We start from the raw sequence: 25,907 nt of genomic DNA, 5'->3' as shown, positions 1-25,907 counted from the left end.
TAAGGATGAATAATAGCTTTCAGAGACTTAGTGAAAGATGTAATTTGCTCCTCAAAAGCTCCATTTCTCTTCTCTTACCTTCTCCCTCACTTCATCTGAGGCATAATGACCAGCAGCAAGCAGTGCCTGTCCAGATTCATCTGCAGATTTGAAGCTGTCTTCATGAGCATCAATTTCACCCTACAGGAGAAAAAAACAAAGCCATGGTTTATGCCTAGCATCTTACAAAATGAAAACAAGGTGTTGCAGTTTACATAAGCATTATAAGCCAGACTATGATATCTAAAACGAGGAACAAAATGAAAGATTAGGCCAGGTTTCCTAATACATAATCAATCTAGGTCATCAAATGTGAGAGTATCACTCACTAAGTCCTTTTCCAAATGGTTTTTCAGGTCACCTGTTGTTTGCCAAGGTTCCACACATTCACATGGGTCTGAGCTCTCTTTTGTTCCAGTGCTCTGTCTTCTTTGTGCCAAACGGACTTGTTTACTATTATTTTATAGAACCTGGTAGGGTGAGTCCCTCCCTGGCCCCACCATGATCTTCAACATTGTCTCAGCCTCTTTAAAATTTTTTTCTTCCAAATCAGTTTTGGAATCAGCTCATCTCATTGCAAAAAGAAACACACACATACACATACACCTGCTGAGCACCTGACTAGAACTGAATTAACTGTATATATCCTGGGGGGAATTTACACCTTCACAAAAGATCGTCCTATCTGTGCACCAGAGAAATCATTCTATCTATTCAGTTTTTATTTAATGCCTTTTAACAAAGTTTTATAGTTTTCTCCACAAATGTCTTACATACTTTTGTTAGATTTATTCCTAAGTACTTTATATTTTCTGCTCTAATAAGTAGTATTTTTAAAAATTATGTTTCTGTTGCTAGTGTAGAGAAACATGTTTGACTTTCAGTATATTGATTTTGTATCTAGCACATTAAAACCTCTCAGGTTTTTTTTTTTTTTTGAGAGATGGAGTTTCATTCTTGTTGTCCAGGCGGGAGTAGAATGGTGCGATCATGGCTCACTACAACCTCCGCCTCCCGGGTTCAAGCGATTCGCCTGCCTCAGACTCCTGTGTAGCTGGGACTACAGGCAGGTGCCACCAAGGCCAGCTAATTTTTGTATTTTTAGTAGAGACAGGGTTTCATCATGTTGGCAAGGATGGTCTTGATCTCTTGACTCTGTGATCCACCTGCCTTGGCCTTCCAAAGTGCTGGGATTATAGGCATAAGCCACTGTGCTCAGCCCAACAACTACTTTTTACATCACAAAGGATCAACGTGCCAAGTAGTAGCACTTCTATCTCGCCAGAGCTTGTCTGTTTGCTTTTAGGGACCACAGTGAACTTCTTGACACTAAACCCAGTTAAGCCTCTATCAGAAGCAGGTAGACCAGGTCTCCAAAGGCAAAACCAACCACAATCCTTATGATGAGCGACACCTGTGAATAACGTGGTACCAACTCCAACTACAGGCCTCACCCAACATTGATATACTGTTGCATTATAAGCTAAAATCTTCACTTCTGGAAGATGCTAGAGATACTATTACCTTGTGCTCTTGGTGTCTATCTAGCAGGGCTTCAGCCCCAGCCACATCATTGGCAAGCTCATCTGCATTGATGAGGGCTTTCATCTCAGTCACCCAGCTGGTGAGGTCACGGAAGTCAGCAAGGAAGCGTTGAAGCCTAGGAAAAGCCAAAGGAAGACATTATGTTTCCAGCGGAGGTTCCAGGGTGGAAAATGGCCTCCCTAAAGCTCTGAATTCTATGTTCTCAAATGTCTAAAAAATCATACAAACTCTAATTCTGAGAAATATGAAATTCTACAAATCTAGACTGTGAAGGAAAGCAAGAGAAGGCTGAAATCAACACTTTAAAACTTAGGTTCTGTCCATCACTATAAAGCCCCAATCCTGTCCCACATTTTCAACTTCCTTGTTATTCCCAGGTTCAACCCTTGGCTAGTAAGAAGCATTCTCTTCCTCTCCAATCTGGTTGTAATAAGATATTTCATGTGATACTCAGATACTTAAGGCGATATTTCCATTCTATCAGTCATAATGCAGTGATGCAGAATAGAAGAATTTATGAAGTTGTAAATAGCATACACATACTACACATGATACAGTTGCCAGTCTCCAAACAGAGAACATAGGTAAGAAGTGATCTGCATTGGTAGGTGATACCTGACACTTCCACAGAACACAGAACAGACCCTTAACTCTGCTATTCCTGCTTCCTAAAAAGAAGTCAAATGATACTGGTTAAGACCTGGAGCATTATTTGCACCTGTATGAATCATTGAGCCGTGCATGTCTCTCTGCCGCCAAGGTGCGGATCTGCTCCCAGTTTGTAATCAGTTCCTCTCGCTTCACTTGAATCTGTGTTGCACTCAGAGGGTGGGACTGTTGCAGGCGGTCAGCCTCAGCACACAGGGCTTTGACCTAGAAATGAACTCAGTCAGAACTATTCTCCTGACCCTTGGTAACTTATTTACAGAATCAGCTGCTTGTAAAACCCACCTTGTCTTCTAGAGCAGCAAGATCTCTCTCTAGACCCTCGTGCTTCCGAAGCAGAGCCTGAACACTTGCCAGGTCTCGGCCAAAATCATCAGAGGCCATTAACTGCTCCTTTTCCTTAATCCAACTGATAGTCTCATCCACATCCCTACAGAACAAAGGCACCAGTTAATCTACAGCAATGACATCTCCCTAGAACTAGGAACACTCCATGGGACCAAGGCCCAGTCAGCCCCGAGAGCTCACCAGCACATGCCCTGTGCTTCACAACTCCCCTCCAGGTTGAGGCCCTTTCCCCAAAGCCCACTCTTGCTTGACACCTGTTAAAGCGCTGAACTTCAGCTGCCCCAAAGAGCTTCCCCTGCCTCTGCAGAGCCAAGCCCTTCAGCCGCTGCCAGGCTGCATTGACTTCATCCTGCTTAGTCTTGATCAGTTCCTCCTCAGGGTGCTGCTCCTAAACAAGGAAGAGACGAGACTGGATTTGTACACAACTTCTGGCTTCTCCAACTAGTTACCCTGGGGTTGGTTCCTTGAAGTATCTTAGCAAATCACCACTCTGAAGAGAATCACAACACAAGAAATAATGGTCTACACGATACAAGGTGAACTACAACTCCAAAGAGTTTCTATTTCTTATGTAAAAAGAGGAGAGCCATTCTCTATCTTTTGGAGTAGTGGGGTTAGTCTATAAAGTGGTTATGTGCAAAGTGCCAAAAACCTTTGTTAATAAATAGTTTGGCCGCAACTTTATGGTAGCTTTATCCATGTACTCATCTACCCTAACTGCTTGAAAATTTGGTATTTCAGATGTTCATGAGGCTGTTAAGCATTCTTGCACATAAACATAATTTTCAGGGCTTAACAGTTTGTTCCTGGCTTTAGACTGAAGACATTTCTTTTTTTCTTTTTTGAGACAGGGTCTTGCTATGTTACCCAGGCTGGTCTCAAGTGATCCTGCCTTGTCAGCCTGGGTCTGAGTAGAGTAGCTGGGTCTACAGGCAGATGTCACTGCATCCAGCTTAGAGACATTTCTTTAAAAGTATCCTTCCCTACCAACCACATTTTGGTGTTTTTAAAAATACGATATAAAGTAATAAAGTGAAGCATTTCAGGGTTCTTGAATCCATTTGGGATACCATGGGTTTGGCCTGATTACTCTTCTCAAGCTCAACCGTAGGAAAGCCTAGGGTTTGGAAAGGTAACACATCTGTCACTGTGGAAGGGTGAGATATTTCTGAGGAATGCCGGGTATTCTTTCTCTTAATCACAGACCAGAAAAAGGAAACAAGTATCAGCCTATAAGCAGATTTATACATTTAAAACTTGTACCCCCAAATCAAATTTCCCTAAAAGTAAAAACTCTCTGGTTCTGAGTACTTGATGTCCATGGAACCCTTTGGACTCCGAGTGGAAGCAGCTTACAGGACCGTACACGTGGGCACTGGGGAACAGTTGCCATTCCCTCTTAACGGGCTCCAGTGCCAGAGTAGAGAGCCTATTAACGACCAGGTTCTCTCAGGCTCCCAGGAGAGCCCAGGGAAGCTTCAAATAAAAAAGGAAGGCAAAAAACAAAACAAAACAAAACAAAACAAAAACAAAAAAAAGGAAGGCAAGAGCCCCAAGGCATTGGTGGACGTCTGCCAATACTAACTTAGCATTCACCACCACACCTTCGTCTGAGAAACCCTGAGACCTAGCTTTAGCAGCCCAATAAAAGCTTCACCCAGCCCTACCCAAAAGTGGGTGGAGGAAACAGATCAAATGAACTCTGCCCTTCCTGCCCAATCAACACATTAAAAAGCATCTTCCAATTTAGGAGTAATCAGTATTGTGCCTTACACATCTAAACAGAACTCTTAGACATGCTTACAAAAACTTGCTCACTCAGAAATTAGGGGACCAATCATCAAAATTTTCTCCTGAATATACTAAACAGTCAACATAATAATGTTGTGAGAAACACACAGCACTTTGCTATTTACCTGTATGAGTTTGGCAGCAAATTGGTTCACTTCATTAACTCTTTCTTCATGAGCAGCCATATCTGTTTGAAACTCTTCAAATTTCTTCTGTAAAACCTCTACATGCTCCAGATCCTGGCCCAACTCTTCAGAAGTAACAATTGCTTCCTATTCAGGGACCGTAAGAGAGCCAGAGTCACCAACCAACATTTGTTAACAATGGCTTCCAGAAGCATGAAACAGACACATTAGGGATGGAGCCATGTTAGCTTTAATGGATATGGTTTTCTCTGTGGTTTGTGATTTTAGTTCCTCCCATAGAAAGTTAACATGTTGAGCTCATAGTATTTCTGTCTCAGCGACTCCAGGCTTCAGAGTTACAGAACAGCACATGCACCTAGAGGGCAGCTGGAGAGACAGCAATCCCACTTCCACCCTTTCACTTATAATGGCCGTATCTGTGCTAACACCGGGTCTCGCTACAGATCACGGAGGAGTCTCTTCCCTTTCTTTGAGTAAGGCTTAGCAAACCTTTCTTCTGAAAACGTGCCTTGTCATTGATCCAGTCCATCACGTCCTCACATTCCCGTAAGTACTGCACCAACTTCTGGGCCTGCAGCAGTTTGATTCCTTTCTCTCGCATCTTCTCCAGAAGTAATTCCCACTGGCGGTGCAGCTCCATCAAACGGGTCTGAAAGTTTCAAATCACAGTTTTAATCAGATCACAACTGGCTCTGTGGGATATGGCTCTGACAAGTTAGAGACTTTATGGAGCTCTGAATAAAAATATTTTTAACAGATAATCCCCAAACTGAGAGGAAATAGTAAATTTAACTGGGAGTAGGGAAAAGTCCACAGTTTAGAGTGGTTTGGTGGTCTTCAAGTTACAAGTAGGTAGATTTACTCTAGTTTACATCAGGAAAATCATTATCATTTATGTTATTAATAATATCTTTATATTTCATTTATTTATTATATTTATGATATATTTATATTGTAAAGTTACATATATTTTAGTATTATATAATAGTTAATAGGTACACAATTGATACTATTAATAATTATTATTAAATTATTAGAGTGGAATTCCTAATCCAGAAGACTACTGGGGAAGGAAAAATGAGGAATTAATGTGTAAACTGAGCTGAAATTACTGAAGGATGTATTCTAAATTCATGGAGACAAAGGGAAAAAAACAAAAGAAGAGGTCCTATAGGCATCATCAATGTAAACATTATGAGGTGCAACAGGAAAATCTTGTTATAAAAGTAGAAAAGGGGAGGCTGGGCGCAGTGGCTCACACCTGTAATCCCAGCACTTTGGGAGGCTGGGGGGGGGGGGGTGGATCACGAGGTCAGGAGTTCGAGACCAGCCTGGCCAGCATGGTGAAACCCCGTCTCTAATAAAAGTACAAAAATGAGCCGGGTGTGGTGGCGCGCACCGGTAATCCCAGCTACTCGGAAGGCTGAGGTAGGAGAATCACTTAACCCCAGGGAGGTAGAGCTTTCAGTGAGCAGTGATTGCGCCACTGCACTCCAGTCTGGAAGACAGAGTGAGACTCCGTCTCAAAAAAAAAGTAGAAAAGGGCCGGGTGCAGTGGCTCACTCCTGTAATCCCAGCACTTTGGAAGGCTGAGGTGGGCAGATCACGAGGTCAGGAGTTCGAGACCAGCCTGGCCAACATGGTGAAACCTCTACTAAAGTCTCTACTAAAATTACACAAATTAGCCGGGCGTGGTGGCACACGCCTGTAATCCCAGCTACTTGGGAGGCTGAGGCAGGAGAATTGCTTGAATCTGGGAGGTAGAGGTTGCAGTCAGCCAAGATTGTGCCATTGCACTCCAGCTCTGGGCGACAAAGCAAGAATCCACCTTGGGGAAAAAAAAAAAAAAAAGTAGAAAAGATGGGCTCCTGAAAAGTCATCAGCTATCAAAAAGGATTCCTGATAGAAAAAATTTTGAACCTTCTGTGAAAAAGACAGTTTGCAGTACATCTCAAGTGAGGTTTATTTCAAACTTCATCCAAGTGGCAGCCACAGGGTCAAACATACTCAGTTCCCAGCATCTTTGGGTTCTCATAACACAGGCCCAGTAAGGACTTATCAAGCATTGGAGGAAACTGGTAATCAATTCAAGATTAGATGATGCATTCTGGTATTCCAATCCAACCTCAATGCCTTGATTATGCCTACCCAAGATACTGGGAGTTTCTGTACAACGCTGACAGACATAAGTAAAACAAACAAAGAGATTTAACACTAACAGAAAAGAAGTCTGGGATCCACCCATGATTGACATGTCACTCCTAGCAAAATGAAAACTTGAAAACCATGGGACAGTCAACATGGGTGGATTCTCTTAGAAACAAGTATGAATGTTTTACTTGAAAGGAGAAAGCAGCAGAGGAATACATGCTCACACAATTCACTTCCACCACTGTTGGTAAAACTGTGACCCCACCACTGAGAAAGAAGTGAAAGGCACTCCAAAGCAAGGGGGCAAAGGCAACCGACAGCAAGTCAATACTCCACCTACTCGGATGTGGGACCCGATGTGGGTGGCGGTGACTATGGGGCGCCACGCTGTCCGGTATGGTGTGAAAGTCTAAACCAGTGACAGACAGGTTATCCAGGACACAGACACGCCCTCACACGCCACCCACCTTCCTCTGCTACCACTGCCTGCCAAACTAAGGTATTGAGTTAGGGGACCAAATAAATGACCAAGCCAAGATCACCATAGTAACTGTGAGCATGAAAGTAAAGATGAAATGAGAGCTCCTGCTCAAATTAAAAATGAGGCCACAGACGACTAGAGAAAATCCTCTCACATTCAAGTCAACTGTCCATCTCACATATTTCATTTTTACACCCTCAAGGAAAGAACTAGAGCAAGGCCTGTCCCAGTACTGGAACCATTTTCCCATTGCTGATGTGTCTGATCTTGTAAATACTGCAGGTAAGAGAGAGTTCGGCTTCACAGCCTTACTATTATTTGAGAGTGTGAGTGGGCAGGGCAGGTGCGCTTCATAAACATGTGGAAAGCTGATGGGGTGGAGAAGCAAGCCTGGTTCTGACTCAGGTGGATTTCTCAATAGGGACATAAGCAAGCAACAGGAGCCTTCAGAGAAGTAGATGGTGGAAACATTAAGCAAAGAAGACAGGAATGAAGTACAGGTTGGAAAAACAAAGCACATAGGCTGGGTGCAGTGGCTCACACCTGTAATCCCAGCACTTTGGGAGGCCGAGGGAGGTGGACTGCTTGAGCTCCGGAGTTCAAGACCAGTCTGGATAACACGGCAAGACCCCTATCTCTATTAAAAATACAAAAAAATAGCTCAGCATGGTGGTGCGTTCCTGTGGTTCCAGCTACTCGGGAGGCTAACGTGGGTGAACCGCTTGAGCCTGGGGGAAGGAGGTTGCAGCTAGCTGAGATTGTGCCACTGCACTCCAGCTTGGGTGACAGAGTAAGACCCTGTCTCAAAAAATAATAATAATAAATTAAAATTAAAAAAATAGTGATGACTGGACAAAGAAGGGGATAGAGGAAATTCCAGTTCAGTCATCTATCAACTGTATGACTTTGGGCAAGTTACTGAAATTCTCTGAGACTCAGTTTCTACTCTCACATAATAGGGAAATAATGGCCACTTTGCACACTTACTGTGAAGATTAGAGATTAACAAAGTATCTATACATAAATAGCTCCTAATACCTACTCAACAAACTATAGTTAATAAGTTTTTAAAAATTATTATTATTATTTTTTTTTTTACTTTTTTCAGAGTTTCGCTCTTGTTGCCCAAGCTAGAGTGCAATGGCAGGATCTCAGCTCATTGCAACCACTGCCTCTTGGGTTCAAGCAATTCTCGTGCTTCAGCCTCCCAAGTAGCTGGGATTATAGGCGCACACCACCAAACCCGGCTAATTTTTTTGTATTTTTAGTAGAAACAGGTTTCTACCATGTTAGCCAGGCTGGTCTCAAACTCCTGACCTCAGATGATTTGCCCATCTCAGCCTCCCAAAGTGCTGGGATTACAGGTATGAGCCACAATGTGCCAGGCCTTTTTTTTTTCTTTTCCCCCAGACAGTCTTGCTCTGTTGCCTAGGCTGAAGTCCAGTGGTGCAATCATGGCTCACTGTAGCCCTGACCTCCCAGGCTCAAGTGATCCTCCCACCTCAACCTCCCCAGTAGCTGGGACTACAGGTGTGCACCACCACACCCTGCTAATTTTTAAATTTTTTTGTAGAGACGAGGTCTCACTATGTTGCCCAGGCTGGTTTTGAACTCCCGAGCTCAAGTGAGCCTCTTACCTCAGCCTTGGCCTCCCAAAGTGCTGGGATTACAGGTGCGAGCCACCACGCCTGGCCAGTTAACAGTATTGTTAATGTTGCTTTAATAAGCTGTCTAGGCCAGGCATGGTAGCTCACGCCTGTAATCCCAGCACTTTGGGAGGCCAAGGCGGGCAGATCACCTGAGGTCGGGAGTTCGAGACCAGCTTGACCAATATGGAGAAACCCCATCTCTACTAAAAATACAAAATTAGCTGGCTGTGGTGGCACAGCACATGCCTGTAATCCTAGTTACTCGGGAGGCTGAGGCAGGAGAATCGCTTGAAACTAGGAGGTGGGGGTTGCAGTGAGCCGAGATCATGCCATTGCACTCTAGCCTGGGCAACGAGAGCAAAACACCATCTCAAAAAAATAAATAATAATAATAATAATAAACCATCTGGGCCGGGCAAGATGGCTCATACCTGTAATCCCAGCACTTTGGGAGGCCGAGGCGGGTAGATCACCTGAGGTCAGAAGTTCAAGACCAACCTGGTCAACATGGTGAAACCCCATCTCTACTAAATAAACAAAAATTAGCCAGGCATGGTGGCAGGCACCCGTAATCCCAGCTACTTGGGAGACTGAAGCAGGAGAATCGCTTGAACCTGGGAGGCAGAGGTTGCAGTGAGCCGAGATCTTGCCATTCTGCTCCAGCTTGGGCAACAAGAGCAAAACTTCGTCTCAATAAATAAATAAATAGGCTGTCTAAACAGGGCAGAGGGTACCTCCTCCCTTCCCCCTTGATTAATTACTGAAGCCAAACACTTGATCTCTGTCTAATGTTCTGATCTGTAAGCTGGTTACATATTCTACTACAGAGGTGCCTCATTCACTCTGGGAAAACAACTTCTATCCCTGGATAGAATAATAAAACATACTGATCTCATTTACTCTAAGACTGTATATAAAATAGTGGGAAGATGGGCAGATAAATATCTGTATTTAATTGCAGACACATATTACATTGCCCAAATGGGTTAAATGTTATTAAATGTCATACGATATTTGGAATTCACTTTTATTTCCTATTTACAGTCATCATTATTGTAATAGTTAATAATTATTCATCATACATCTCAGGGCTAATTGTAAGTCCTTAATATGAGACTGCAGAGTATTGCCAAGCAAACGTGAGAAAACAAATATTTATTGTTGAAAACGAGTAGACTGGATCCTCAGTGAAAGAACCCTCCACACAGTTATCAAGGAAGAGTGGGGGACAAAACAGTTCTAGCTGGGGCTTAAGGGTACAGCTTTCACTTACATCTTCAGGACTGCTTTGACAGGTAAAATACTAGAAAAGGCTGGGCCTCAAGCAATGTGGCTTTGGATGACAAAGAACCAAAAAGAACACACAGCTAGACATGATGTGTATCAAAGGTAGGTAAGTGCATCCACTTAGAAGAAACTCAATGTGCACACCTCACTGTCAAGAGGTTTGTTTTCCCTTAATATCTTCATACTAGAAATGTGAAACGAAGCAGAGAAACATCAATTACTACCTCAGCCCCAATCAACTGTCACTAAAATCAGCCAGACCAAAGAGTTCGAGGACTCCTGCCTCAAAGTCAGTCCCATCACCACGGCCGTTGACCAATCGGTGCCACGAATCATTCCTAGAGGTGGAGCTTTACCAGGCTTGCTGCCTAGACCTCAGTAAACCCCTCCCAGGGCAAGCCGAGATTCAGGACAACAAGCTTTCCCACAGATAACCTTTTTTATAGTGTCTGTGACTGTTCCTATTTATCTCTGCATTCGAGTCCTTACATTTGCCAGTTTCACTAATATGCTCTCCCATCTCATTGCCATTTATAAATGTTACATTTACAGTTTTCTTTAAAGTATAATCACATTCTAATTTGCTCTACAAAAGGAATATTAATTTCCTCACTGAGTATACAAATCCTTGCTTATATTCATGTTGTCATATTACAAACGCAGGATTTGGGTAACTTCTTAAGGAGACTTCATAAATTCTTTTAAAAGCTAGAAAAGTCTATCTTTTTGGGAACCCAAACTGACATGCATGCATGAATCTACAATGCTCCACCCAGATCAAACCAGCCACACCACGAGCTACTCATACTCACCCGTATGGTTTCAGATGCAAAATGCCCTTCTGAGATCATCAGGTTTCCAGTTTCATCCAGCTTAACAATGGCTCCTGAATTGGCCTGCACTTCAGCTTCAAAGGCTTGATGCTTCTGAAGCTTTCCCTGTTGGTGGAACTTGAAGTGAGCCTCAGACACAACCACACAGCGTCAGCATTTTGTACCCCCCTGTTCCTTCACTCCTCAATCCTGCTCCCTCTAGTCAGGGACACATCATTTGGCACCTCACCCATTCTCTACCTGCTCAATTCCTCAAATACTCTGACCGCATTTCTCTTGGCCCTCTGAAAGCCTGGCCAGTGAGGGCCATCAATGGTCCTCACTCACCATTGAGAACTAACATTGTCAGTGGAAGATGCTACAAAATATCCTATTAATAACTTTTTTTTTTTTTGCTATCAGAAAATGAGACTTTATGTGAACATCCGGTGCCTGCTAGAAATACAGAACTATACTAACAGTTTTCTCAACACTGTGTACTCTTGAAAAATCCATCCATATTCACTCACACATGAGACTTTCTTTCACTTGCTTTAGAGGCCAGACTCTTTGACCCTGCCTACACTCCATTTCTCAATACCTCTTTTTCATCAAATACTAAGGTGGGAAGGGACCTGCCAGGCAGGGATTGTACCTAAAGCAGTGTTCTTCATTCTCTTCATAGGTTACTGTAGTCAATTTTTTAGAGTTAAAAAATCCATGGGCCCAACTACTGTTCTACTTGCTACCAAAACAATTTTCTTTAAAAATCTTTCACCAAAATAAGAAAAAAGGCTTTCCCTTTTTACAAAAAAAGTTCTGGCTGGGCGCGGTGGCTCACGCCTGTAAATCCCAGCACTTTGGGAGGCTGAGGCGGGTGGATCACCTGAGGTCAGGAGTTCAAGACCAGCCTGGCAAACATGATGAAATCCTGTTTCTACTAAGGATATAAAAAATTAGGCTGGGCGCGGTGGCTCAAGCCTGTAATCCCAGCACTTTGGGAGGCCGAGACGGGTGGATCACGAGGTCAGGAGATCGAGACCATCCTGGCTAACACGGTGAAACCCCGTCTCTACTAAAAAAATACAAAAAATTAGCCGGGCGCCTGTAGTCCCAGCTACTCGGGAGGCTGAGGCGAGAGAATGGCGTAAACCCGGGAGGCGGAGCTTGCAGTGAGCTGAGATCCGGCCACTGCACTCCAGCCTGGGCGACACAGCGAGACTCCGTCTCAACAACAACAACAACAAAAAAAAAAAAAAAAAAAAATTGGCCGGGCATGGTGGCACATGCCTACAATCCCAGCTACTCGGGAGTCTGAGGCAGAAGAATCGCTTGAATCTGGGAGGCGGAGGTTGCAGTGAGCTGAGACTGCACCATTGCACTCCAGCTTGGGCAGCAAGAGCAAAACTCCGTCTCAAAAAAAAAAAAAGTTTTAAATATATAATTTATATACCATAAGAGCCACGCTTTGCTTTTGATAAGATTTACCAAGTCTCTGAAAGGGACTCAAAAATGTATTTTTTTTTTGATATCTGACTCCAGAATAACTATAAATTTTTGCCAGCAACAACACTATTATGCCTTTCTCAAAAACTAATTCCAGGCCAGGTGCAGTGGATCATGCCTGTAATCCCAGCACTTTGGGAGGCCAAGGTGGGCGGATCACCTGAGGTCAGGAGTTCAAGACCAGCCTGGCCGACATGGCGAAACCCTATCTCTACTATAAATATAAAAATTAGCTGGGTACGGTGGCAGGCACCTGTAATTCCAGCTACTTGGGAGGCTGAGGCTGGAGAATCACTTGAACCTGGGAGGTGGAGGTTGCAGTGAGCTGAGATCACACCAGTGCATTCCAGCCTGGGCAACGTGAGCGAAACTCCGTCTCGAAAAACAAAAACAAAACAAAAACCTCATTCCAAGAGATTAACCCAGAACTTCCCTGAAAAATGTTTAAAGATCACCAGTAGTATCAAGGCAGAGGTTTGAGAACCATCAGTCTAAAGCATTCCGAAAAGACAATTAATACCTGTAAGATTCCACATTCACCCTCACTAATACGATACGGGAAAACTGAGTTTGTCCTTCCTTATTATATTCTTCTTCTTGTCCAATCTCTCAAGGTCATAATTAAATAACTTTCCTTGTCTGATTTTTGGGTAAGAACATTTGGGCTCTTGAATTTTGGCAGGAATCTCAGGAGATCAGACATACCTGCAAGTTGGTTGGGTCTTTATAATTCTCATCAGATGCAATCTGAAGTTTCTCCTGTATCCATTTCTCCAGCTCTTCAGCATCTCTTTGGAAGAACTGGAATCGATAGGAATCTTCCAACTTCTGACGCCTAAGGGTTGAGAGTTCCTTGAAGCGGTGGTATCGGTCTAGGACCTGCTGCCGCCTCTCCTGGATGTCCTCTGCTGTTTCCAGCACTTTGACCCCACTTGGGTCCATTTTCTGAAATGACAAAATGCCCCGAGATAAGTACCAATAGGCACCAAAATAGATAAAAATAAATTAGCCTCTCTGAAAGAAAGAAAAATTATCAGGTAAATCCAGCAGACAAATGAATTGAGAAGACAGCCCCTTCTTAGTAACAATGAAGCCCAGACCCTATTCCTTTATTAAAAATGGCCATCCATTCCCCTGCAACACCTACCTACATAGGGCCCTCAGAAGATGACTAACCCACACATGGCAAGGAAACCAAGTGAAAACTATGAATGGGAGAACTATGGTTTGTACTGTCAATTCTACAAAGGATTCAAGGATTCAGAGGAAACAGCAACTATGGTATTCAAATAATGATCGATAAGTCCATTCAGAATTCCTTTCAGGCAGGGTGTGTGGTGGTTCATGCTTGTAATCCCAACACTTTGGGAGCACAAAGTGGCAGATTGCTTGACTCCAGGAGTTCGAGAGCAGCCTGGGCAACAAGGTGAAACACCATCTCTACTAAAAATACAAAAAAATAGCTGGGCATGGTGGTGTGTGCCTATGGTACCAGCTACTCAGGAGGCTAAGGCAGGAGGATCCCCTGAGCCCAGGAGTTCAAGACTGCAGTGAGCCATCATTGCACCACTGCACTCTGGCCTGGGTAACAAAACAAAACAAAAACCGAAAACAAAGAATATGCCATTTTATCCTCTAACTAATTAAGGAACACAGAAGGAAATATAGATTAATGCCAAAAAGCTTCCGAATTTGTCAGTAACATGTGACTTCACACTAGCCACCTTCCCTCTCCATGCCTCAATTTCCTACAGTGACTAAAAATGTCAGGAAAAACGACATGGTCTCAAGTCTCTTCGAACTTTAAAATTACAGTCTATAGAGAGGTGTCCGGGTTCGGTAAGGAAGCAGAACAGATAAGCCCGCTGGTCCCTTCCAGCTATTGTTCTACAATGTATAAAGGTATAAAATTGTGTTACCCTGGAAACATCTGGGAGTTCTTTCCTTTATCCTGTTGCCTATCCCAAGACAGAAATAAAAGGGTGAGTAGGCTAAGAGTTAGGAATGAAACCTGTCAAGAGTGCTGCCCCATATCCACCTAGCAGGTAAACAACAGGAGATGCCTGAGGTCAGAGTTTCCAGCTAGTGCCCAGCTCTGCAGGGATTCAAGCAGTTCTCATTGGCGGTAGGAAGTCACTGTCTGTGCCTGATCAGCTCTGAAGACTGCCTTTCTAAGAGACCGTCTTCCTGGAGAAGCGTAGATGAGCTGATTTTAGTCATATCACCATTCCTTTAAATTATTCTCGGCCGGGCGTGGTGGCTCATGCCTGTAATCCCAGCACTTTAGGAGGCCGAGACGGCCGGATCACGAGGTCAGGAGATCGAAACCATTCTGGCTAACACGGTGAAACCCCGTCTCTACGAAAAATACAAAAAATTAGCCGGGCATGGTGGCGGGCACCTGTAGTCCCAGCTACACGGCAGGCTGAGGCAGGAGAATGGCATGAACCTGGGAGGCAGAGCTTGCAGTGAGTGGAGATCGCGCCACTGCATTCCAGCCTGGGTGACAGAGCGAGACTCCATCTCAAAAAAAACAAATAAATAAAAATAAATTATTCTCCACATATTAACCGTGTATTTTTGTTGTATTATTGTTTTTCCACAGTCCCAAATTTTTTATACTATAAAAGGAAACATTCTTCGCCATGTCACTCCCAAACCTTTTACGGCTCCTTTTTTTTTTTTGTTTGAGGCGGCATCTCACTCAGTCACCAGGCTGGAGTACAATGGCGTGATCTCAGCTCACTGCCCTCTGCCTTCAGGATTCAAATAATTCTCCTGCCTCAGCCTCCCGAGTAGCTGGGACTACAGGCCTGCACCACCACGCCTGGCTAATTTTTGTATTTTTAGTAGAGATGGGGTTTCACCATGTTGGCCAGGCTGGTCTGGATCTCTTGACCTCGTGATCTGCCCACCTCGGCCTCCTAAAGGGCTGGGATTACAGGTGTGAGCCACCGCGCCCAACCTATGGCTTCCTTCTGACAGAGGAAAGAACTCACCTCTTGAGCAGGACCTTCACAATCTGGCCCAACACGCCTGCCTGGTATTATCTCTCACCTATGCCCCCTACCCCTGTGGCGGACAGAAGTATTCTTTCTGCTCCAAAATGCGTAATTCCCTTTAAAACTCCAAGCATGTGCACATGCTTCCTTTGTCTAGAATATCCTATGACTCTTCTTTGCCTAGAGAGCGCTTATTTATTTATATCTCAACACCCAGCTGAAATGGGTAAACTGCAGGATCCTGACTCTTTACTAAACTGTAACCAATGTTCCTGCCTTCCCTCCTTCTCAGATATAATCACTTTTCTCTTTAGATTTGCAAAGCACTTGTACATAACCTAAGGCATGATTACACGGAGCAACCTAATCTTTGTATCCCTGATTTTTATTTATTTATTTATTTTTGAGACAGGGCCTTATTTTGCTGCCCAGGATGGAGTGCAATCACGGGTCACTGCAACCTCAACCTCCCCAGTTCAAGTGATCCTTCCACCTCAGCCTCCCAAGTAGCTGCTACTATGGGTGCACACCACTATGACTGGTTAATTTTTTTTTTTTGAGACGGACTCTTGCTCTGTCACCCAGGTTAGAGTGCAGTGGCACGATCTTGGCTCATTGCAACCTCCGCCTCCCAGGTTCAAGCAATTCTCCTGCTTCAGTCTCCCAAGTAGCTGGGATTAAAGGCACCCATCATGGTGACTGGCTAATTTTTGTTTTAGTAGAGATAGGATTTCATCATGTTGGCCAGGCTGGTCTCGAACTCCTGACCTCGTGATCCACCCGCCCTGGCCTCCCAAAGTACTGGGATTACAGGCGTGAGCCACCACACACAGCCATGACTGGCTAATTTTTCAATTTTTTTTGTAGAGACAGGGTTTTGCTATGTTGCCTAGGATGGTCTTGAACTCCTGGGCTCAAATGATCCTCCCGCCTCGGTCTTCCAAAGTGCTAAGATTACAGGTGTAAGCCACCACGTCCGGCCCTGTATCCCTGATTTCTAGCATAAGAAATTTCTAGTCATTAAGAAATGTTGGTGGCCGGGCGCGGTGGCTCAAGCCTGTAATCCCAGCACTTTGGGAGGCCTAGATGGGCGGATCACGAGGTCAGGAGATCGAGACCATCCTGGCTAACACGGTGAAACCCCGTCTCTACTAAAAAATACAAAAAACTAGCCGGGCGAGGTGGCGGGCGCCTGTAGTCCCAGCTACTTGGGAGGCTGAGGCAGGAGAATGGCGTAAACCCGGGAGACGGAGCTTGCAGTGAGCTGAGATCCGGCCACTGCACTCCAGCCTGGGCGACAGAGCGAAACTCCGTCTCAAAAAAAAAAAAAAAAAAAAAGAAATGTTGGTTAAATAGGCCGGGTGCCATGGTTCACATCTGCAATCCCAGCACTTTGGGAGGCTGAGGTGGGCAGACTGCTTGAGCCCAGAAATTCAAGAACAGCCTAGGTAATATGGCTAAACCCTGGCTCTTAAAAAAAAAAAAAATTATCCAGGCATGCTGGCAGGTGCTGTAGTCGCACCACTGCACTCCAGCATGGGTGACAGAATGAGATCCTGTCTCAAAAAAAAAAAAAAAAAGAAATGTTGGTTGAATAAATGATCAAGTCCATGCTGAGTGTTGCAGCTGCTGTGTAGCAGCAGACCTGAATTCATTTGCAAGGGGGAGGGAGAGCGCTCCATAACGAATCTTTCAGTTCCCATATTGTAAAATTGGAATTCTATCCAGTTAAGTGCTAGATTCATGACAAGAATGGCAAATAAAGAATGTGCTGACTAAAGCTACACAACTAGGTGTCAACCTAATGACTAAATCGGAATTACCAATCTTGGACTGACCACACGGCAGTATACTCTGAGAAAATGGCTGGTTTTTATTTTTTTGTTTGTTTTCCAAGCAGGGTCTCACTCTGTTGCCCAGGCTGGAGTGCAGTGATACAATCTTGGCTCAATACAACCTTGCCTCTTGGGCTCCAGTGATCCTCCCATCTCAGCCTCCTAAGTAGCTAGGACTACAGGCAGGTGCCACCACGCCTGGATAATTTTTATATTTTTTGTACAAACGAGGTTACACCATATTGCCCAGGCTAGTCTCAAACTCCTGGACTCAAGTGATCCACCCGCCTCAGTCTCCCAAAGTGCTGAGATTACAGCTGTGAGCCACTGCACTGGCCTATTTTCTACTCTTAAAACAGACGTCAAGTCTTTAAAACCAAAAACTGGGGGTGACCTTGAAAAGCTTAATGTCTGCTCAGAGCGTTTCTGTAATAATATTTAATGACAACAGGCAGTTCTAGTTTACACTGCTGCCCTAAGTCTGTCAGCCTATTTTGGAGAAGGCTGATTTCTGATGAGGATCCTGACAAGCATCACTATCATCATACTTACTAGAAGGTAAACATGACTTCACTCAGTCACCTTCCAGTTGTCTCCTCCAGCTGTATCTCACATCAAATTCCCTCACCAATCCCAATTACAGGCCCTGGACAGGGTCCATTTGAAAGCTCAAAAAGTTCCCTTTCTCAGGAGTGCACTCTTCTCTCCCACTCCCAACCCTACCATCTAGTATCATACAGATCTCGGCTGGGTGCGGTGGCTCACGCCTGTAATCCCAGCACTTTGGGAAGTCGAGGCAGGTGGATCACGAGGTCAGGAGCCTGAGACCAGCCTGGCCAACATGGTGAAACCATATCTCTACTAAAAATACAAAAATTAGCCAGGTGTGGTAGCATGCGCCTGTAGTCCCAGCTACTTGGGGCTGAGGCAGAAGAATCACTTGAATTCGGGAGGCGGAGGTTGTGATGAGTCAAGATCGCGCCACTGCACTCCAGCCTGTCAAAAAAATAAAATACATAAAAAACAAATCATATAGATCTCTCAGAGTCCAAAGCAAATGCCTCGTCCTCTATGAAGTCTTTCTGAAGCTGAAGTCTCTACTCCCTGACCACCCACCCCTATCATTCATCTTACAACACTGCCACATTCTACTACGAAATTATTGTGTTCTCCCTACCACATTCATAAGTTCTTTAAGGAACAATAAAGAAGATCATATTTTACTCCTACTGTTTGGGCGCAGAACTCAGGACTTCGCACATATTATAGATCCAATTATATTTAGAGCTTGGAAATAAACTGCCATCGTTTTATAATTAAGTAGTCGGGAGACAGGTAATCTAGCAAACAAGATGCAAAGCCCAGGGTGACCTGGGATCCTCCAGTTCCCAGAATATGGCACACTAGAACCAGTGATTCTTAACATGATTAGAGTTGACATACTCTTTTTTTCCACCTCGCCTGGCTAATTTTTTGTTGTTTTTTTTTTTTTTTTTTTTTTGAGACGGAGTCTCGCTCTGCCGCCCAGGCTGGAGTGCAGTGGCCGAATCTCAGCTCACTGCAAGCTCCGCCTCCCGGGTTTATGCCATTCTCCTGCCTCAGCCTCCCGAGTAGCTGGGACTACAGGCACCCGCCACATCGCCCGGCTAGTTTTTTGTATTTTTTTTTAGTAGAGACGGGGTTTCACCATGTTAGCCAGGATGGTCTCGATCTCCTGACCTCGTGATCCGCCTGTCTCGGCCTCCCAAAGTGCTGGGATTACAGGCTTGAGCCACCGCGCCCGGCCAATTTTTTGTATTTTTAGTAGAGACGGGGTTTCACCGTTTTAGCCAGGATGGTCTCAATCTCTTGACCTTGTGATCCGCCCATCTTGGCCTCCCAAAGAGTTGGGATTACAGGCCTGAGCCACCCTGCCCAGCCTTTTTTTTTTTTTTTTTTTTTTTAAGATGGAGTTTCACTCTGTCGCCAGGCTGCAGTGCAATGGCGCGATCTCAGCTCACTGCAATCTCCACCTCCAGGGTCAAGCGATTATCCTGCCTCAGTCTCCCGAGTAGCTGGGACTACAATTACACACCACCATGCTCAGCTAATTTTTGTGTGTCTTTTCTTTTTAGTAGAGACAGGCTTTCACTATGTTGGCCAGGACGATCTTGATGTCTTGACCTTGTGGTCCACCCGCCTCGGCCTCCCAAAGGTCTGGGATTACAGGACTGAGTCACCACGCTTGGCCGACATATTATTTATTGATGGCTGTTTGGTTATTTATTAGTTCCTTTCACTCCCTCTTTTTTTTTTTTTTTTGAGACGGAGTCTTACTCTGTCGCCCAGGCTGGAATGCAGTGATGCTAGCTGGGCTCACAGCAACATCCGCCTCCCAGGTTCAAGTGATTCTCCCACCTCAGTCTCCCAAGTAGTTGGGATTACAGGCACCTGCCACCATGCCCGACTAATTTTTGTACTTTTGTAGAGACTGGGTTTCACCATATTGGCCAGACTGGTCTCGAACTGACCTCAGGCGATCCACCTGCCTCGGCCTCCCAAAGTGCTGGGATTACAGACGTGAGCCACAGCGCCTGGCCTTCACTCCCTCTTTATTAGTTCCTTTTCATATCCCCACTCTGGAGTGAAAAAACAGTGAGGCAGACGTGATGGCTTACACCTGTAATCCCAATACTTTGGGAGGCCGAGGAGGGCAGATCACCTGAGGTCAGGGGTTTGAGACCAGCCTGGCCAACATGGTAAAATTCTGTCTCTACTAAAAATACCAAAATTAGCTGGGTGTGGTGGCACATGCTTGTAGTCCCATCTACTCAGGAGACTGGAGCTGGAAACTCGCTTCAGCCTGGGAGGCGGAGTTTGCAGTGAGCCGAGATCAAGCCCCTGCACTCCAGTCTGGGTGACAGAGCTAGACTCCGTGTCAAAAAAAAAAAAAAAAAAAAGGTGGGTGCCATGGCTCACACCTGTAATCCTACCACTTTGGGAGGCCGAAGGGGGAAGATTGCCTGAGTTCAGGAGTTCGAGACCAGCCTGAGCAACACGAGACCAGCCTGGAACCCCATCTCTACTAAAAATACAAAAATTAGCCAAGCATAGTGGCGCACACCTGTAGTACCAGCTACCTGGGAGGCTGAGGCAGGAGAATCGCTTGAACCCGGGAGGCGGAGGTTGCAGTTAGCCAAGATCGCGCCACTGCACTCTAGCCTGGGCGATGAAAAAGCAAGAGTCCGTCTCAAAAAATAAAATAATAAAATAAAAGTCAAAATTATTTAAGACTGAGTATTAGTAAACCATTAGGGTTAGACTCATTTACTTATATATCTCCTTTGTTCTCAACCCTCAGGAAACAGTTAAGATGGAAAAACATTGAGAAATTATGCGTCTAATTTGTTTGCTTACAAAATATTCTTGTAAAGAAATTTTCCAGGGAAGGTATAGTTACACATGGAACAATAACGACACTGTACACGAGCTCCTGAAAGAGATGGAAGTCTCCAGGATTCGAGTGTATGGTGCTGTTCTGCCTCCTATCACAGGAGTCACTGCATTTCTAAAATTCTTTACCTGCTACGGAAATTAAGAAATCACATTTGGGAGTATCCCTTTATGATGAGAAGAAAATCTCCATCATAATATTGCAAAGGTTCCACCTGAGCAAGTCCCCCTGCTTGGGCCCAGCTTGCTGATTTGATCCTACCAATCCAGAGAGACAGTTCAGCAAGGCCCTGCTGAAATTAACCAACCTAAAAGGCCCTCTTTGTCACCCCAGTGAAGTAGAACAAGTCAATTCTATACCAAGTGCTTTGGTCAGGCAATAATGGACTTTTCTTTCCTGCAGTAGATCAGCTGACGTCAGTAGGTGGGAGGTCTGCCAAGCCACAACAGGCTGTCTCTGGGGAGCTGGGTATCTGAAAGTCACCAACGTGCTCCCACTGCAGTCAGCATTCAGTATTTTCACTTGTGCAATTACAGGAGACACCAAAAAAGATTATGGGTAAGAGTTTCTCCCCTCTTAACCTGATAGGGAGCTGTCTCTTGTTTATCTACACGAGTTCCAGTTTCTTTTTGCTCCTAAAAGGGTCATTTCTGCAGACTACATTAAACACAGAAAAATTCTCATAAATATCATTAAGAATCCCTGCCATCCAAAGGTGCCACAACCTCTTACCGGAAACTGTCAAGAGTTACTGAAATGTCAACTCTGCCTGGGTGCGCCACATTCCTTCCACAACTGAGGCTGCATGCTGCAAGCACCCCACCCATTCCCTGGCATATGCAGCAGACTGATAAGGCCGACTTCACAGAGAACGTTCCAGGCTGTTCCCAGCCATATGGGATTAACGCCTTTTGAGAGCGCCAGAAAGGAAAAATCTGGGAAACGTGCCATTAAAAAACAAACTCCAATCTTACTAGCCTATCTATCAGTTCCACTAACTGCCTAAAAACCACAACAGAGACGACTTCCTAGGAATGCAATCAACTGACTGCTTATCTCAAAGGAGCCGGCTGTCTTTGATTTTGCCAATCAAGTCCGTTCACATGGAGACTGAAGGAGGGGAAATGAAGTGCTAAGTATATTCTCTATATGTTTAAGGACAACTTCCCATTTAAGGTAACTTTAAAAAAAAAAAAAAGGTATATATTTGCAAAATATTATTAGAGAAGACTGAAGACGTAGGCTATAAATGCTGCAATGCAGCAAACATTAGCTGCATCATTCAGCAAGTAATGCGAATCTCAGGGGGATAAAACAGGAATTACAACCATGTCCTCTATTGTAATAAATAAAATGAACTTGTCAGCATTCTTACAATACTGCCAGATCTCAGAAGAGTGGGGTCTAAAGATATGAATCTTGGTTAGAAATTTCTAATTTAGGCCGGGCGCGGTGGCTCAAGCCTGTAATCCCAGCACTTTGGGAGGCCGAGACGGGCGGATCATGAGGTCAGGAGATCGAGACCCTCCTGGCTAATACAGTGAAACCCCGTCTCTACTAAAAATACAAAAACTAGCCGGGCGAGGTGGCGGGCGCCTGTAGTCCCAGCTACTCGGGAGGCTGAGGCAGGAGAATGGCGTAAACCCGGGAGGCGGAGCTTGCAGTGAGCTGAGATCCGGCCACTGCACTCCAGTCCGGGCGACAGAGCGAGACTCCGCCTCAAAAAAAAAAAAAAAAAAAAAAAAAAAAAAAGACTGCAGATACAAACATTTTCGAACCAAAGGTCAAATGCTTTGGACTCTGTAAAGCTGGCACCTGCAGTGAGTGGTTAGGATGCCCTCAAGCAGACCTTAGTAGAAGAATTCAGCAGAGTTTCTCTATGGAATCCCAAAAGAGAGAAGAAAATCATAGCGAGGCTGAAAGGAGTCTCTATTAAAAACAAAGCATTGGGATTGCCATTCTTTCAGCAAGCTGAATGTACTGGATGTAAGAGGCACTTGGAATACTACAAAATGAATTCTCATTTTCAGGCAGGACACCACCAGACATACAGTTTTGCAAGAAAGGGATTTTTAAGGACTAACAGGATGAACGGTCATTTGGTCATTTGGTTATGGAAAAATTCATAATCATCATCCAAAGCAAAAGGTCACAGAAATCATTCATCAGTTGTTTTGGTTGCTTAGTCAGAACTCAAATGTGCAGAACCAACAATGTCTTTTTTCTGTGGCTTAGGATGCCAGCCTATTACTAAATTTTAGATTTGCAAAGCAAGAGAACTATATCCATGGATGTGGAAGGGTTTCCCTAAGAACAAACCACCAAAGAATTGATTAGCATTCATAAAATTGTATACCAGTTGATTCTCAGGTCAAACAAAATTAACTCAAAACCAGCTTAGCTGCAGATTTTAGTGGCAGATTTGATGGTAAGCAGAGAGGTCAATAATATATAAAGGATGACTGAACACCATAAATAAAAACAAGTATTTTTGCTTAAACCACATTCCAATCAGGATTGTGGATCAGCATGTCAGCCTTCAAACTGATTAATTCATTTCAACTTGTTAGCGCAATTGTGCAGAGGTGAGCAGGGACTTAGCTTTAAGAAAGCAAAAGATTCATACTGCATTGCATCAAAATTCAGAAATGCAGAGCAATATTGAGAAAACTTACTTCTGAATGCTTCCCAAATACTATCTTGCTGCTACTTACCTTTTAACCTGCAAAATTCAGATGAGAGGTATTTAAGTTCCTTATTGTTACTATGACTCAAAACAGGAAATGGTTACAATGTGGCCCATTTTTATAAACCTCATTTAAATAAATAATTCATTTGATTTATAAAAAGGCCTGCCTTGGATTTATCACCTATAATCACTAGAAATTTCCAAGGTTTATGTTTCTTATTTTGGGATATCAAGATACTGATTTTTTTTTTTTTTTTAAAAAGGTCCGATTTAGAAAACAAAGACTGTACACAAATAAAACAAATAAAGAGAGCTGTTTATTTACTTTTTTTTTGAGACGGAGTCTTGCACTGTCACCTGGGCTGGAGTGCAATGGTGCAATCTCGGCTGATAGCAACCTCCACCTCCCAGGTTAAAGCGATTCTCCTGCCTCAGCTTCCCCAGTAGCTGGGATTACAGGGGCCCGCCACCACGCCCGGCTAATGTATTTGTATTTTTAGTAGAGACGGGGTTTCACTATGCTGGCCAGGCTGGTCTCAAACTCCTGACCTCATGATCCGCCCGCCTTGGCCTCCCAAAGCACTGGGATTACAGGCATGAGCCACCACACCCGGCCTGACAGCTGTTTTTTAAACATGAAAAGGGAAGCTCTACTTTATTATAGAAATTGTGGTGGAAAAAGTCAACAGAACAGGAAACAAGCCCAAGTTTACAGTATTTGTCAACTTTTAAAAACACAATTTTTACTATATATTTTCAGATTATTTTTTCCAAATATCTAGGATAATCTGTTTAGTCCCTTGGTTCTTAAAAACCAAGTAGCCACCAATAAAAAGTCAGCAAACACTACATGCAAACACCAGAATGGTGATAAGAAATTAACATATTCATGCCTTAAAGAGAGGGAGGTTAAAGAAAAAAAAAAAAAAAAGGAAGGCTTTGAAAATTTTCAAGTAAATTTACTAATACTTCTGATAATTTAACACCAAAAAAACCCCAAACAAATCCTAAACAATTTGTTTAACAGAAACATCATGCAGGCAGGGTTTTTTTTCCCCCCTTTCTTTGGATCATTCAACCTCTTTGACACAAATATGCCTTCACTGCAAGCCAGGCAAAACCAAAAAGGCAACCCGTTTTCTGCATGCTGGTCAAATACCTGGACTCTGCGTTTACGAAACGATGACAACATGATGGAGGAATGTGGAGTCTAAAGAGGGAGGGGGAAGAGCAAGATAACAAGCTTCTAAGGGCAAATGGAACAAAATTATGAAGAAAACAGATATTTAAAAACATATGAATACAGATTAAAAATCCAACTTCAGTTATTTTCTCAGTGTCTTCTCTCTGACATTCTGTATAGTGTCTAAATTCCACAAGGGATTTAAAATGTGGAAAGAGAACCAAGGTTCCCAGGTCTTGGCAGTTACTATCTGGATACGCTGCACTGGTCAAGTCTCACTCTCTTTTGGGCCTCAATTTCCCCACTTGTCAAAGTAATAATACTGAATATACTTTTTCAAACTAAACATGCCCTCCTCCTGAGGATCCCAGGACAAGATGATTCCTAAATCCCCTTCCATTCAGCAATAAAAGAGCATGACTTCACGAAATTATCACAAAGTAGAACTCAAGCCACAAAGATCTGACTTAGGCCTAGTTTGCCAGTACACTTACTTCACAAAATACTATTTCCTGTTCAAAACTGGTACAAGAGGAATATGCAAAAAAGGTGGAAGAGAGGTGATGGTTCACAGCACAGCTGCGCCAGTCAAGTGGCCCCAAGTGATGAACTATGCGGTCCTCCTCCTCCTCCGCATTCCTGGAGTCAGCATTTGCCACTAGGGCGTTGCATTCTACAGTACAGCCACAGTACAGCCGCAGCTGATAATGCTGCAACAGACCTGAGTGCCTAACTAGCAGGATCCTTGCATAGCCCACGGAGTACTGATTACAAAGGCAGGCCAGCCTTGAACACATTGTCCATTCTTAGTGTAGATTCCGCAGTGACAGGACATGGGGGACTATTCCTGAGATCCACTTTTCAGGATGTGCAGTTCACCCCCCACTTTGGATGAAGGCAGGTAAGAAAAAGCAGAAAAAACTCTAACCCAGGGAACCAAAAGACATACTTAAAACGGCTCTCCCCATGTCCACTTCTTCATCAGATTGCTTGACAGGCTTACACTGTAGCCTATGACATATCCAATTTCTCCAATTATTAGATGGCTACAAAACACACTGCCAAGACCAAAGCAGATCAGAGAATCAGTTACTAGGCTGATGGTTTGCCATAAGAACTGCTTCACACTTGTCCAGGATGAAGCAAATCCTCCTTTCCAGTTTCTCCATCTAGGTCCCTAGATACCAGTTAACACACTTTGAGGCTCCCTTTGAGTAATTATTGGCCCAGTTACTGAAAAAGGTTTACTGCTAATTTCCTGCACAGAGGCCCTTACTGCAGCACTTCTTTCCCCCCCGTAGCACATATTAAACTTTGACTTCAATTTGACCTTTCAGAATCTAA

General features: G+C 44.0%; 1 protein-coding gene across 8 annotated transcripts in view; it reads right to left on the bottom strand.

Annotated features, from left to right (window-relative positions):
* SPTAN1 (spectrin alpha, non-erythrocytic 1) overlaps positions 1-25,907 on the bottom strand; it is an 86,280-nt gene that overhangs the window by 58,863 nt on the left and 1,510 nt on the right. For all 8 annotated transcript variants that reach the window (XM_033192843.1, XM_033192849.1, XM_033192855.1 and 5 more), the window contains exons 2-10: positions 13,127-13,366; positions 10,916-11,041; positions 5,044-5,184; positions 4,515-4,661; positions 2,853-2,986; positions 2,536-2,680; positions 2,303-2,457; positions 1,564-1,699; positions 79-180 (exon numbers count right to left, since the gene is read on the bottom strand). In XM_033192843.1, coding sequence (XP_033048734.1) covers positions 79-180; positions 1,564-1,699; positions 2,303-2,457; positions 2,536-2,680; positions 2,853-2,986; positions 4,515-4,661; positions 5,044-5,184; positions 10,916-11,041; positions 13,127-13,363 — 1,323 coding nt within the window. In that variant the 5' untranslated portion in view covers positions 13,364-13,366. The remainder of the gene's footprint in view (positions 1-78; positions 181-1,563; positions 1,700-2,302; positions 2,458-2,535; positions 2,681-2,852; positions 2,987-4,514; positions 4,662-5,043; positions 5,185-10,915; positions 11,042-13,126; positions 13,367-25,907) is intronic.

Source organism: Trachypithecus francoisi, unplaced genomic scaffold (assembly GCF_009764315.1).
Source record: "Trachypithecus francoisi isolate TF-2019V2 unplaced genomic scaffold, Tfra_2.0 Contig01585, whole genome shotgun sequence".
Classification (NCBI taxonomy): domain Eukaryota; kingdom Metazoa; phylum Chordata; class Mammalia; order Primates; family Cercopithecidae; genus Trachypithecus; species Trachypithecus francoisi.
Note: the sequence above shows the minus strand (reverse complement) of the source record. Positions and strands in the feature narration are given on the sequence as shown.